Raw genomic sequence first — 16,232 nt, forward strand, 5'->3', positions numbered from 1 at the left:
ACAAAGACACAGAGGAACTAAACAACACAATCAGCCAGCTATACCTCATAGACCTGTACAAAGCATTCAACCCAACAACAGCACAATACACATTCTTTTCCAGTGTACATGGAACATTTTCCAGAATAGACAAGCCTTCATAAAATTACAAATATCAAAAGTAGTACAAAGCATCTTCAAAGACCACAACGCTATAAAATAAGAAATCAACATTAGGAAGACCAAGGAAATAAAGCCAAATACATGGAAACTAAATAACACCCTGCTTCAAAGCTACTGGGTAGTAAAAGAAATAAAATGTGAATTCACAAATTTCCTAGGAACAAATGAGAATGAAAACACAACATATCAAAATCTTTGGGACACGGCAAAAGCAGGGCTGAGAGGACAATTTACTGCAATAAATGCACGCAACCAAAAATTAGAACATAGAAAGTACAAAGTATGAAATAAAAATTGGAAACTTTCAAAAATGAAATGGAATACGTAAAATCAATATCCTAGGCATTAGTGAGATGAAATGGGCTGGTATTCAATTTTGAATCTGACAATCACATGATTTACTGGATATCACAAATTGAAGAGTAATGACATCACATTCATCATCAAAAAGAACATATTAAGATCTATCTTGAAATACAATGCTGTCTTTGATAGGATAATATTCATACATTTACAAGGAAAGCCAGTTAATACCACTATTATTCAAATTTATGGACCAACCACTAGTGCAAATGAAGACTTCTACTACCTTTTTTGTCTGAAATTGATCAACCATGAAAGTAAGATATACTGATAATTACTGGTGATTGGAATGCAAAGGTTGGAAACAAAGAGGAAGCATCAGTAGTTGGAAAATATGGCCTTGGTGATAGAAATGATGCTGGAGATTACATGAGAGAATTTTGCAAAACCAATGACTTCTTCATTGCAAATACCTTTTCTAAACAACATAAAACATGACTTTACACAGGGACCTTACTACTATATGGAATACACAGAAATCAAATTGACTACATCTGTGGAAAGAGATAGTATAAAAGTTCCATATCATCAGCCAAAACAATACCAAGGCAACTGTGGAAGACATTATCAACTGCACATATGCAAGGTCAGCCTAAAGCTGAAGAAAAAGAAAACAAGTCCATGAGAGCCAAAATATGACCTTGAACTCATCTGAATTTACAGATCATTTGAAGAACAGATTTGATGCATTAGACACCAAAGACTGAAGACCAGAAGAGTTGTGAGAAGACATTTAAGAGTGTCATACACGAATAAAGTAAGAGGTCACTAAGAAAACAAGAAAGAAAGAAAAGACCAAAATGTATGTCAAAAGAAACTCTGAAACTTGCTCTCCAGCAGGGAAATGCTAAAACAAATGGAAGAATGAGGACATAAAAGAGCTGAACAGAAAGTTTCAAAGGGTAGCTCAAAAAGAGAAAGTCAAATATTATAATGAAATGTTCAAAGACCTGGAGTTAGAAAGCCAAAAGGGAAGAACACACTCAGCATTTCTCAAGCTGAGGGAACTGAAGACAATATTTCAAAAAATTGTGGTACTGAAGGATTCTATGGGCAAAATATTGAATGTTGCAGAAAGCATCAAAAGAAGACAGAAGGAATACACTGAGTTACTGTACCAAAAAGAAAGGGACAATGTTCAACCATTTCAAAAGGTAGCATATGATCAGGAGCTAATGATACTGAAGGAAGAAGTCAAGGTGCACTGAAGGCATTGGCAAAGAACAAGGCACCAAGAATTGATGGAATACAAATTGAAATCTTTCAACAAACTGATGCAACACTGGAGGCACTCACTCATCTATGCCATGAAATTTGGAAGGCTGGCCAACTGACTGGAAGAGACCCATATTTGTGCTCATTTTAATGATAAGTGACACAATGGAATACAGAAATCATTAGAAAATAGCATTAATATTGCATGCAAGTAAAACCTTCCTAAAGATAATACAAAAATGGCTGCAACCATACATTGACAGGGAACTTCTAGAGGTTCAAGCCAGATTCTGAAGAGGATGAAGAACAAGGGATATCATTTCTGATGTCAGATTGTTCTTGGTTAAAAGCAGAGACTATCAGAAAGATGTTTACCTGTGCTTTATTGACTATGCAAAGGCTTTAGATTGTGTGGACCCTGACAAGCTATGGACAACATTGTGGAGAATGAGTATTCGGAACACTTAGTTTTGCTCATGAGGAACCTCTACCTATACTAAGAGGCAGTTGTTTAAACAGAATAGGGAACACCGAATGGTTTAAAATTAGGGAAGGTGTGCGCGAGGGTTATATTCTTTCACCATACCTATTCAATCTGTATGCTGAGCAAATAATCCAAGAAGATGGATTATGTGAAGGAAACATGGCATCAGGATTGAAGGAAGATTTATTAACAACCTTTGATATGCAGATGATACAATATTGCTTGCTGAAAGTGAACAGGACTAAAAATACTTACTCACTAAATCAAAGACCACCACCTGCAGTATGGGTTGCATTCATTCAATGTAAAAAAAATTAAAAACTTCACCACTGGACCGATAAATAACATTCAAACGAAAGGAGAAAAGATTGAAGTTGTCAAAGAGTTCATTTTGCTTGGATCATTCATCAATACTCATGGAAGCAGCAGTCAAGAAATCAAACAACATTTTACATTAGGCAAATCTGCTGCACAAGACCTTTTTAAAGTGTTGAAGAGCAAAGATGTCAGCTTGAGTACTAAGGTACATGATTCAAGCCCATGATATTTCCAATAACCTCATATGCATGTGAAAGTTAGACAGTGAATAAGGAAGACTGCACAAGAATTGATGTATTTGAGTTATGGTGATGGAGGAGCATATTGAAAGTACCATGGAATGCTAGAAGAACAAACCATTCTGTGTTGGAAGAAAACATCCAGAATGCTCCTTGGAAGCCAGGATGGCCAGACTTTGTGTCTCATACTAAGAATATATTACCAGGAGTGACATGTTCTTGGAGAAGGATATCATGTTTGGTAATGTGAACGGTCAGAGATAAAGAGGGAGACCCCAATGAAATGGATTGGTACAGTAGCAGAAGCAATAGGCTCAGGCTTAGCAATGATTGTGGGGTTGGCACCGAACTGGGCAATGTTTCGTTCTGTTGTGCATAGGGTCACTATGAGTTGGTGTTGACTCGATGGTGCCTAACAATGACAACAATGATTAGAAAAGAAAAAGGTCTTCCTCGAGAAAATCTGAACTTTCAATTTCCTATAAGAAACACGATTTATTTTTCTAATCATAGAGGATATAGGTAGATAGGTAGACAGAACTGTTTAAAGAAATGGATATTCACATTCTAGTAAGTATACCCAAATAATGAGGGTTTTTCAATCCACTTTATATCCCTTCCCCATTTCATATAAACATTTAGTTATAGTGTCCAATCAATTAATAACCCCAGAAATTCTTCTAAGTCAAGATGGAGGGAAGCAGGTCTTTGTTCTCAAACGTTCCACTAATTTTCTCTCTCATAGCCAAAATCAATCCAGTGAGACTCAGAAAACAGCTAACAAAAGTGTTATTTCTACTAAACCTATTTGGTTTGAGTAACAAGAATTTTGACATCAAAAGCAATGTCGTTTTCTCCATTATCTACAGATAGTACTGGTATTGTTCGTATTTAAATATTTCAAAAAATTCTAAGCTTAAATCTAAACAATTAGTGAATTTTTCTGTTTTAATCTTCTATGTATTATTTTTTAAATCCCAAATAAATCAGACAACTTACTCCCTTGGCTTTGTGCTCACAAGGACTCTCAGTGGTTTTCTGCTGTTTAAGCATGATTTCAGGAAGCAGTCTACTTCATTAAAAGGTCTCATAAAAACCAGGTCACCGTTAATAGCAAAAATCTTCTTCCCAACTTCCATCCCAGCCATCTAAGACAAAAAGAGCAATAATCATTTAAATTATACTTTAATAAGGAATCCAATTTTTCAAAAAATACAAATCTAAAAAGGCTCAGAGCATATACATTTTGACATTTTAATATGTTGTTGTTATTTGTCATTTAGTCAGTTCCGACTCACAATAACCCTGTGTAGGTTTTCCAAGGAGTGGCTGGTGAGTTTGAACCACATACCAGTGGTTCATAGTCCAGTGTTTATCCTACATTATCACACCAGCAAATAAAGAGGTATTGCTATAAATTGATAGGAACACTTATTAAACAAAAAAATTCAAAATGTGAAGCTAGATCTATACACTATAAACAAAAAAAATTCGAAATACTACTAGATCTATACACTTCTTAAAAAGGTATTTTCATCTCTCTAGACTTTCCTAAAGAATTCTGCTCTCTTTGATTTCTACCACATCAAAACACGGCATCATTAAGGGACTCAAATTGTGTTCCTCCAGTGTACATTCTACAATGCTATGCTGTTGCTGTTGTTATTGTCAAGTGCCATGGAGTCAGTTCCAACTCATAGTAACTCTGTATATGGTTCCAAGGAATAGCTGGTGTTATAAATTAATATTTTCTAATGGAGTGCTTGTGTGGCACTACAGGATAAGAACCGGACTGCTAACAACAAAATTGGCATTGTAAACCCACTAGGCCTTCTTTGGAAACTCTATATAGGGTTGCTATGAGTTGGAACCAATTCCATGGCACTTAACAACAATAATAATGAGTGAAAGATCATGAGATTCTTTTGGTTGGTAAGTTGAGAGAGAAATGCCCATATTACTCCAATGAAAAAATAAGTCAGAACATGTGCCTCACAGAAGGAAGGTGTATTTAATACAAAGTTAGTCACATGTCACAGGAAAATAAAAGAGGCAGCTTTTATCTCATAGGAGAAGGATTTGGTAATCATACTATAGTTCTATCACAGACAGCCCCAGAAGGGTTATGACATGCAGTCAACTGTTGACCAACAGGGCCCCGGGAACATAAAATGAGCCATTTCGCTTCCTAGGAGGTGAAGAAGTTCACACTTAGAGAACTCTACCTGCCCTTGTCTTTTTCCTGCCCCCTATCGTCCCTGGTGTGGTACTGTGGGCTAATGCATCATACTGCAAAATCCTTTGAACTTCAAGGTCAGTGGTTCAAGATCACCACTGCACCTTGGAAAACCTATATAGGGTCGCTATGGGTTGGAATCGACTCAACGGCACTTAACTACAACAACAACAATTATCCCTAAGTGCCTGGATGGGATCTTGTCTGCCAGTAGTTGTAAGAGTTTTGGCACAAGCTTTCCAGGGACATCTTCCTTAATAAGTTAAAGGCTAAATAGTTAAAGGCTAAATTTCTATTTGCTTAGAACTTTTCTAGTTGTATGGTAAGATGACAAATTTAAACAAAAATGCTAATTTATGTTACCTCAGCATTCGACCCATTTTCTACCAACTTTATTATTGGAACTTTATTTTTGTCTTCTAACCCAAAGCCGTAACTGCCTTCATTAGATTTAATCTGAAATACAAAAGATAAATATTATTAATAAAATAACCATCAAGAGTTACAAATAAAACAGGATGAAATAATAATCATTGCTATTAAACATGGAAGCTCATATGACATATTAATAAACTTACCAGTAATGATTTAGCTATAACATTTTCCACAACTTTTAAATCATGTTTCATAAGTCGATGCTTCATATTTGATCCTTCCATTTCTTCATCAGCAAAAAACCGGAAAAGTAGAGGTTCATCTTTGAATTCACTTTTTTCCAGGACTATAGAAATAGAAAAAGATTCAAACTGTTTCAATTACTCAAAAAATCAAACACATTTTTCATACCAGTATAGATTACTTAACATACACACTAAAAAAGAAAAAGTAAACCCATTTCTATCAATTCAATTCCAACTCATAGTGATTTTCTACGACAGACTAGAATTACCCATAGGGATTCCAAGGCTGCCCTGATGTGGCGCTACAGGATAATGCATTGGATCTTAAGATGAGTTTGAACCACAAGATTGGCAGTTCAAACACACCAGTTGCTCCTCTGAAATCCTATACAGGGTTCCAGTGAGTCAGAATTGACTCGACTGCACTTAACAACACAACGATCTTTACAGAGTCTTGGGGTGGCAATGTAGGATAAGCAGTGGACTTGGACTACTAAACACAAAGTTAGAAGTTCAAACCCACCAGCCACTCCTTGAAAACCCTATACAGGGTCACTATGAGTTATAACAAGGTGTACAAAACTTAACAACAACAATCTTTACAGAAGCAGACTGTCACATCTTTCTCCTGTGGAGTAGCTGGTGGGTTTGAATCACCTACCTTTGGTTAACAGCTAAGTATTTATCTACTATGTTACCAGAACTTCTCAGTAGATGTTGTTGTTGCTAATGCTATCCAATCGATTCTTACTCATAGTGACCCTGTATAGCATTTCCAAGGAGGGACTGGTGGATTTGAACCATCCATCTTGATGTTAGCAGTCCAGTGTTTATCCTACACACTACACTAGAACTCCTCAGTAGACATCAGGTAAATGAATATCTGTTCTATGACTACAGTTTTATTTTCCAAGGATAAATTTTGTTGTTTATGTTAAAAGTGCCATCGAGTCAGTTCCGACCCATAGCAACCCTGTATAGGGTTTCCAAGTAGCAACTAGTGAATCTGAACCACCAACCTTGCAGTTCAAACTGACCTTGTGATTGATTGAGTGCTTACCTTACAACACTACACCAGGACTCCAGGACGCTCTATTTACAAATATTACAAGGATGTGGTTTTATTATTTCTTTTTATAACATCAGGCAAACATTAATTTAAATTACCTTTAGCTAAAGGATTTTGAATTTTTTAAATTAGTATTTTTTTAACTGTAACTTTGTTGTATTTAATCAGAACTGTCACTTCACAGATTAAAATCCAGCTTTAAATAAAAGATAATAATGAGTAAAAACATACACGTGATATAAAATATAGGCACTGCCAAAAACCTGAATGAACAGAGAAACACGAAAATTAGGATAACAGAATATATTTATTTTGAGTTGATATGATTCAAATCAGGCAGCTGCCATCAGAAGTTATCGGGAAAGTAGCCCTCCAAAAAGTTTAGTGTAAACAGGTTAGACGGACGTCATTGTAATTCTCCAAAAAAGCCCCAATTCCTACAGCAAAATAATCTCTGCTAAGCTGCTTACTAGAATACTAGTGTAGCTAAGCACTGGACTCCTAACTACAAGGTCAACAGTTCAAACCCACCAAACCACGCCTCCGAAACGCTATACAGGGTATCTGTAAGTCAGAACTGACTCCAATGCACTTAACAACAACAACAAGCTGCTTTTGTTTGACTTGAAGGAGACTAAAGATTTAAGGTTCAAAAGGACATTTAAAGGCAGATGTCCTGAGTAGTCACCCTACCTCCATGGACCCAGAAATCCGGATCCTAAGAAATTGAAAATGAAAATGATTTCTCACATTTTCAGTAACTTCTACAACTACAGAAAATTCAAATAGGTTAAACATTATTGCCTAATGTGTATGAGAAATTGCCACTGTGGTCATTTTTGTTCCAACACTTCAAACCAAAAATATGAAGGCGCTTCCAAGAGTTTAAGGAAAATGAAATTGAAAGATAGTGAAATATTTCTACAAACTATTTGAAACCCCCTTATAGGTCTTTTGGGTGAAATGTGATTTTAGTTTCCCCAAACTTCTAACAACAACAAACTTCTAATTATTTTCTGTTTTAAAGTAATATTCTTAAAATAACCTCATTCCTGAAGAGGACAATTTTGCCCCCTCTAGCTGAACCTTGAGTCCTGGTGTGGTGCTGTGAGTTAATGTGCCAGACTGCAAAGCTGTTTGAACTGCAAGGTCGGCGGTTCAAGCTCACCAGTCACTCCTCGGAAATCCTATACAGGGTCGCTATGGGTCGGAACCGACTTGACCTCACTTAACAACAACAACATCTAAACCTTGTGGCATTGTAGGATAGGCACTGAAATTTTAACTACAAGGTCAGTGGTTCAAACCCACCAACCACTATTGGAACATGGTTGCTATGAGTCTGAATCAACTGATAAGCACATAACAACAAAATCTGAACAATGAAGTGCATTGGTGCATTGGTTGAATGCTCAGCTGCCAATGACAATGTTAGCAGTTTGAAACCACTAGCTGCCCTGTGGGAAAATCTCTTCCATAAAGATCTAAAGCCTTGGAAACTCTATGGGGCAGTTCTTCTGTGACACATAGGGTCACTACGAGTTAGAATTGACTCAGCAGCAATAGGGACTAATAATTTTCTCCAAAGCCCCTAAAATTCCCGGCTTGCACTCATGACAAAAGGTTTCTGTTTTATTAGCCTTTTTAAAAATAAGACTAAATACCCATTGCAAACATTTGTATTCAGCAAGTGCCTTAGAGCTGTCAAAATGTTTTAAAGGTGGAATCTTTTCTATTTCTTATTTATCTAGCCTCAATACCTTGAAATGTCCTTGTTGGAACAGGTTGATTCATTGAGCCAGTGAGTTAGTGTACATTGTGAAGCTGAGTTAATCTTCATGACAAGTCAAACTTGAGTTTAAATTCTGGGTCTGGGACTGAGGCTGTATGTGACATTGGGAGAGTTACTTAGAACCTCTGAGCTTCGGCTGCTTCCCACTCTGTAAATGTTGCTGTTGTATGACATTAAGTTGGTTCTGACTCATAGCGACCCTACATAGAGTTTGTGAGAGTGGCTGGTGGATTTGAACTACAGACTTTGGGGTTACCAGTCCAATGGTGACCTTACAGAGCCACACTAGTGACAATTCTACTCTGTCAAATAGGGTTGATAATGAGTTGGAATAGTACAATAGGGTCAATAAAACCTTCTATAAGAAATGCAATAAAGTAGTAAATGTAAATAACTTGGCTTATAGTAAAGCAATCAAAAGTGGCAACTATTTTACTTTTATTATTTTTACAAAATTTCAGCAACCAATTTTATATTAGATCCTAAAATAATATCTTACACAGAATTGAGTGTTTGGATGGATGTCTTGATCTTCAGATGGATGGATAAAAGTCTGACTAGTAAGTTACATGGAGTCGTAGTGTGGCACTGTGGGTTAATGCGCCAGACTGCAAAGCCGTTTGAACTGTAAGGTCAGCGGTTCAAGCTCATCAGTCACTCCTCGGAAACCCTATACAGGGTCATTATGGGTCAAAACCGACTCAACCACACTTAACAACAACAACAGTAAGTAACGTGAGCTAATAAATAAACTATCAACCACAAGTGAGCAATGCAGGTCAAAGCTCATGACAGAAAGGAGAGTATCCTTGTGAATGAATTAGGTCTTACCTAAAGGAGCTCTGGTAGCGTAGTGGTTACGAATCGGGCCGCGAACCTTAAGGTCAGCGGTTCGAAACTACCAGCCGCTCCGCGGGAGAAAGATGAGGCTTTCTACTCCCGTAAAGATTTACACCCTTGGAAACCCTGTACAGCGTCGCTATGGGACGGAACCGACTCCACGGCACTTAACAACAACAACAAAGGACCTAGGCATTGTTTCAAAACACACATGGTGCTTTTGCTACTACTGTTTTTCCTTATCAAATAGTCTACACAAAAGGAGCTAAAGGGGCTATCAATAAAGCCAGGCTTAAGCCAAATCAAATTGATTATACAAACAAGAGACTTTTTGCATGGAAAACTTTGGTTACAACTGAAATGTTCATAATAAACATCTAGACAAAATCATTGCTTTCTGACATTTTATTTGAAAGAGAAAAAATGACAAAAATAACTTTTCAAGAGTTCCAGCATGATACTATAAATTTAATTCCTGACTATGTTGTAATTTTCTCCACTCAATAGTTTGCTCTTCAAGGACAGATATTTCTCTGCAGCATCTCATACAGTGTTCTAGAGATAGCAGAATGGATTGAAATAGAATTTCAAAAGATAATCAGGGACGTTTTTTGAGTCTCTTCAACTTTTACTATACTTGCCTCTTCATAAAAAGGTTAAGCAACATTTTGAATGTAATGACAGGTACAAATGCTACAAAATACATAATTATACATCAAACATATATTTCATGATATATGTTTGTTGTTGTTATGTGCCTTCAAGCTGGATTCTACTCATAGAAACTTGTATAGGGTTTCTGAGGAGTGGTCGATGGGTTTAAACCACCAACTTTGCAGCTAGCAGTCCAGTGCTTACCCAAAGTGCCATATCAGTACTCAAATATATTAGTATTTATAAAGGGATTGTTTGGATTTATGCATTCCATACAATAATATGAGTAGAAAGGAATAACCACACTTCACTACCTATATAAATCTAAAAGGAATGAAGCCATCAAACAAAATCAAATTTTAATTAGTGGTTTAGAGACAGATTTCTTTCAAGAACTATACTTTCATTCTCTGATATAATTTTGAAAACCTTTTCCTAAAAAATAACAAAAAAATTCAACTGTGTATGCTGTCATTTAAGCTTACAGTTCTCTACACTATTTCTAATGTATATTTACAGCAACATTCAAAAAACTTAGGCATCTACAATGATTTCAAAGAGCTTTAGGTGCTTCTTCTTTTTAACGTGTAGTGTAAGCAAGTCCTTGCTTCTCTGGAGTCAGTACAGTCTAGAAAGTAGGCGACAAGTGATAGCAACTGGGAGTTAGCAATTAGACAGAGGAATGACAGCTGCAGGAAAACTCAAGGCTCATGGTAAGTCCCAGCCAGTCTGGCTAATACATCTCTCAGTGACTTCACTTGGCTATTGATGTACTTCCATAATCCCAACAACCAACCAACCCACCAATCAAACAAGCAAAATGTATTTATTACATGTGTAATAAGTATTCCAGAATAAAAATTCCTACCATGGTGCATAAATCCATTGTCACAGAGTGCAACCCCAAATATCATTGCCTCTTCTCTGGTGCGGCAATCCCCCTGTGGATCACAAAAACACATTACAATTTAATAGGCAACAGAAGGCTTTGCTGCACCTTTACTGCATTTGACATTCCCAACAGTAATGTAGCAAAGGCATCCACTAACGGTGGCGGTGGCATTCATTGCTTTCATATGCCCAAGAGTAGTCTATTGTTATAAGCTAGCTTTTGACATTAAATGAAAACTTAATTAAATGAAATATGTCATCTTTCTTGAGAAAGACATATTCTATTAAATATGAAAACAAAATTTATAGCTACTCTAAATGATCTCTTTCTCTTATTTCTTAGATCTTGTATTCCAGTTGTGCAACCGGAACATATTACAGATACTGCCAGCACACTAACGCTAGGAAAAACCACTATGCAAGATCTCTGTGGTTCATCACTGCCATTAACTCTTTCCTTCCACAAATAATCTTGTTCTATAAGAAACCTAACTAAATAAACCTACCAGTGGGGAGTTAAGATGTTCACACTTAAATATGAATAATTTTCAGAGTATCATCAGACTCATAAAGTTTGAGTGACAGAGAAGAGACCTCATATACAGATAGTTTAGTAAGTAGAAACCATTATAATTATTGTTGTTAAGTGCTGTTGAGTCATTTCTGACTCACAGCGACCCTGTATACAGTTTCCAAGGAACAGCTGGTGAATTTGAACTGCCGACCTTGCAATTCAAACTGACCTTGTGATCCAGTGCATTACCTCACAGTGCCACACCAGGAGTCCATTGTTGTGAAGAAAAAAAAACCAAAACAAAACACCAAAGAGATAAAATGACTTGTCCAAGTTCGTATAGCTAGCTATTCGCAGTTCTGGCATCAAAAGCAAAGTTGCCTGAGTCCCAGTTCAATGCACTTTCTACTAAGTATAATTTCTACAGAAAATGTAATAATAGACCACTGTTTGCAAGTTGGACTGCTAATCTCACAGTCAGCAGTTCAAAACTACCAGCAGTTCCATGGGAGAAAGATGAGATTTTTCTGTTCCCATAAAGATTTACAGCCTTGGAAACTCTATGCAGGGTCGCTATGAGTCAAAACCAATTCCACGGCACATAATCACCACCACCACTAAGGAAAACTGAAGGTAAGAATAATTGCAACAACACCCAACTTTTGAGGAACCTATTAGATTATTATAATGCTAATAATGCTTTGAAGGAGCCCTGGTGTGGTACCACAGGATAATAACCAGACTGCTCACAACAAGGTCAGCGGTTCAAACCTACCAGCCATTTCTCAGAAACCCTACACAGGCTCACTATGAGTTGGACCTGACTCAATAGCACTTAACAAACAAAAACAAATACTTTGAAAGTACATAAACTATTCCTAAAAAAGGTTGATAATTGACTTCCTAATTCAGAATTTAAAATATTTATTCAGCAGCAGATTTTGCCCCAAAGAAACTCTCTTGAATATTCTCACACCAGCAACATATAGTAAAAGTTCATGTGATTTCTATACACAGCAGCTTTCATGTAAAATTCTAACTCTTATACTGACAGCATGATCAATTCCAATGATTACTCATAGACAGTAAAGTTGCAAAATTCTTCTGAGCACTGGAAAATCTATTAGAAGCATACATAGGATTTTTTTTCTAAAAGTAATTCTTTTGCTTAATCTAAAAGCTTAGATTCTTAATACAGTAAGTTTATTAATGATATTGTTAACTGCCGTGAGTCATTGATAGGGTCTCCTAGGAATGATCAAAAGACTATCACTGGTCCTGGTGTGGTTCTATAGGATAAGGACTGGACTGTGAACCACAAGGTTGGCAGTTCAAACCTACCAGCTGCTCTCCAGAAAACCTATACAGGATTGTTATGAGTTAGAATCAACTCAATGACACTTAACAACAATAATGTATTATTTGGTATGATTTGTGAGTCTGGGAATGTTCAAAAATCGAACCCATATACATTAACAGTAATTGCTTCTTGTCTTTATGCCATTTCAGCTTATTAAAGGTTTCATTGGAATGTTCCACTTTCAGACATTGGGGAAAACCTGCATTACTAACATGGAAAAGGTACAGGAATATCAGAATAACTCACCAGGACTAATTAACAGATACTTCAAAACACTGATTGTAACATTTTTATTACATGATTTTAATATTTAACTTAAAATATTAATATAGGAATAGAGCAAGTCTTCAGTGATACTCAAACTATATTTAATATCTTTGATGGATATCAGCAGATGTTCATTTAAAGAGAAGCATCTTCCATTTGAAAGGCAATGTAGCATAAGGGTTAAGTTTGAAGGCTCTGGAAATAGACAAACTATGTTCAAATCCTGACTCTACCTCTTACTAGCTGTATGAACTTGGACAAGCAACTTCACTGTGCCTCATCTGTAAAACAGGGATAAAAGTAGAACCCAGTTCACACGCTTAATGTTTAAAGCCTCTGTAAATGAAATTCAACCACTACTGCTTATATACTTACCTGTGCAATTAACCAATCTATCAGTTTGTTGGCCATAACCACAGATTTGTAGGTCCTTAAATGGTAATCTTTATCTCTATAAAAGAAAAAAAGATTAAAAAAAAAAAAATAACTCCTGGGAAACATTTTCATTTAGTTCACTAGACAACAGAAAAGCTTATATAATGTAATCAGAATCTCTTGCCTAAATATACATGTAAGTAAGAGAGAATTACAAAGCACACAGAAACTCCTGAAAAATCTTGAATCATCTCATACGAGCTATGAGACTGCAATGATGCCAAACAGAATATCTCCTCTTTTGCATATTCATATTTTCAAAGAGATTGTTACAACTATGTTATCTGGTAACATTTGAACTGAAAATGCAATGTCTCATTAATAAAAGTATAATAAAACAGAATTTCTTCCCATGACAAGGTAGATTCTACTAAAAATCTCAAAATGTAAAGAATAAGTAACCCCCTTCATTCACGCTCCTGAATTCTCTGGAAGACTGAATCTGTACTGAGGTTTATTCATTCAACCCAGCTGTTAGGAAACACCACAAACCTGTATAGAAATAGACACTTCATTTTATCTGATCAGAGCATGGGCATCATGACACCACCTCCCCCAGGGAAACAAAGAAACCAATTTCTCATACAGCTGACTTCATAGATCTGAGAAATTAGTCAACATTTATTTAGATACCAACAAAGTGCTCATGATCAGAATGGAGCCCCAAAGGTAGAAATCTATCATCCAGTTAGTTTGCAGACCTGGATCAAAAGGGAATAAGAAAATGACAGTCTTTCAAATGTCACAAAGCCCAGGCCCAGACTGCAAACAACCTGAAGTGAGAAATAATTACTAGCTATATTCACTGGACTGTAACCTCTGTCAATAATTTATAATTGATAGTTACATCATTCTTCACACTACTATAAAAAAAATAAACAAAAAAAAAAAACTCCCTGAAATGTGGTTGAAATTTGTGAGATTTCAATTATCAATGAACTAGGTTAGCCATAAATAGTTTGTTGTTGTTGTTTTTAAGTGCCATCAAGTTAGTTCTGACCCATAGCGACCCTGTATAGGGTTGCTGAGGAGCAGCTGGTGAGCTTGAACCACCAATCTTCCAGCTCAAATGACTTTGGAGTCTAGCACATTAACCCACCGGTGCCACACCAGAACTCCAAGTAAAGACTAGTTTTACTTAAAAAAAAAAAAATTAAATTTCATAGTCTGATACTTCATCCCTCATTTTGTCTTGTTTTTTATAAAGAGAATTAAGCATGAAAAGGGGAGTTAGAATTTGACAACATGTAGAGTTCTGGGCTCTTTGTTACAAGTAATTTTCCTCATGCCCTGAGTTCACACATATTTAAAGCATGATCATCACACAATCATTTGTTTTATGGTTTTTCTCTCATACATTTTCCATTGGCAACTCAAAAGCAATCATAATTTCTAGTGAATTATTTCCAATTGACTCTTACAGAATACCACTTTCATGATAAGAAATTCCACTTGATTAAAATAAATTTTCAGAATATATTTTTCTAATATGTAGTCTACACAGTTGTTGTTAAGTGCTGTCAAGCCGATTCCGACCCATGTTATAGGGTTCCCAAGGAGCGGCTTCAGCTGCTGACCTTGTGGTTCAAGCTGACTTTTCAGTCAAGTGCATTAATCCACAGCACCACACTAGGACTCACATATAAGTAAAATGGAGTATTAAACCATTATTGTAATCTGTTAGTTTAGCAGATGAAAAAAAAAAAAAAGTATCCAATTGTTTTTTGTGTGAATAATTATCTTTTAGTATTACATTTATTACAAATATTTGCAGCAAGTCTGTGCCTGGAATATAGCAGAGAACCAACAAATGTTGATTCTTTTTCACTTTTACTGGTAAAGTCTACTTGAGAAAGTAGTCATGGTAGTTTTGAGAAGTAAGGTAGGGTTTTCCCCTTTAAGGATCCACAGTGTGTTTTCTAAGACGATCCCACAGCAATGCAACATCAACTTCTGCAAACTCTCTCTCTTTTTTAAAGGTCTGAGTTTCCTTCTGTTGGAAACCAGGATGAGAAATAGAAACATTGAACATCAAAGGTTAGGATTCTATAGCCAAGAATGAAAAGTATTTCTTATTCCATTTTGGAAATAGATTTTTTTTTTTCTTAAAATATTATTTACTTGATGAGCTCCATATAACTAACCATTGGAAATTACTTTAACATTCTATGAGTATAGATTGCAAAGGTACAGTAGTTTTCCTAAAGAGCTCTTCTGTTAGTAATCATAAACCAAAGTACAAAGGTTTTTGTCATTTTCCTAAAGACAAAAACTGAAAATTAACCCTGATAACTCTTTAAAAATCAAAAGGTTTTTTTCAGAAGGAAAAATACGGTACAAAATAAAATTATACCCCAAATAATTCTTAATTATCAAACACAAAAGTTCTTTGAATAAAAGACCATTAGTAGGAAATATCATGAACTAGAATATATAGCAAGATTAAATTCATTATAAAGTTTAAAGAAAACAATTAATATACACAAGTAATCATAATAGTAAATATATATGTTGTTATTAAGTGCCATAGAGTCAGTTCTGACTCATAGCAATCCTGTATAGTGTTTCCAAGGAGCAGCTAGTGGATTTGAACTGCCGAAGCTATAGTTTGCAGTCCAGTGCTGATCCTACAGCACCACACCAAATCTTCCCCTAATCCGTCACCCCTTATATATTAAATATAAAACCCTTAGGTATTATGTACTATCTGAATCTTCATCCTTTCATTATAAAGTCTAAAATATAATATATATTAATGGAAAAATAATTTTAG

At 35.8% G+C, this 16,232-nt stretch overlaps 1 protein-coding gene across 1 annotated transcript in view; it reads right to left on the bottom strand.

Moving 5' to 3' along the window:
• The window catches only part of PREX2 (phosphatidylinositol-3,4,5-trisphosphate-dependent Rac exchange factor 2), a 482,194-nt gene that overhangs the window by 249,012 nt on the left and 216,950 nt on the right, over positions 1-16,232 (bottom strand). Inside the window, exons 14-18 of the mRNA XM_006860035.1 lie at positions 13,400-13,475; positions 10,861-10,933; positions 5,596-5,738; positions 5,381-5,473; positions 3,781-3,929 (exon numbers count right to left, since the gene is read on the bottom strand). Of these exons, the coding sequence (XP_006860097.1) occupies positions 3,781-3,929; positions 5,381-5,473; positions 5,596-5,738; positions 10,861-10,933; positions 13,400-13,475 (534 nt within the window). The remainder of the gene's footprint in view (positions 1-3,780; positions 3,930-5,380; positions 5,474-5,595; positions 5,739-10,860; positions 10,934-13,399; positions 13,476-16,232) is intronic.

The sequence above is a fragment of the Chrysochloris asiatica genome, unplaced genomic scaffold (genome assembly GCF_000296735.1).
Source record: "Chrysochloris asiatica unplaced genomic scaffold, ChrAsi1.0 scaffold00036, whole genome shotgun sequence".
Taxonomy (NCBI): Eukaryota; Metazoa; Chordata; class Mammalia; order Afrosoricida; family Chrysochloridae; genus Chrysochloris; species Chrysochloris asiatica.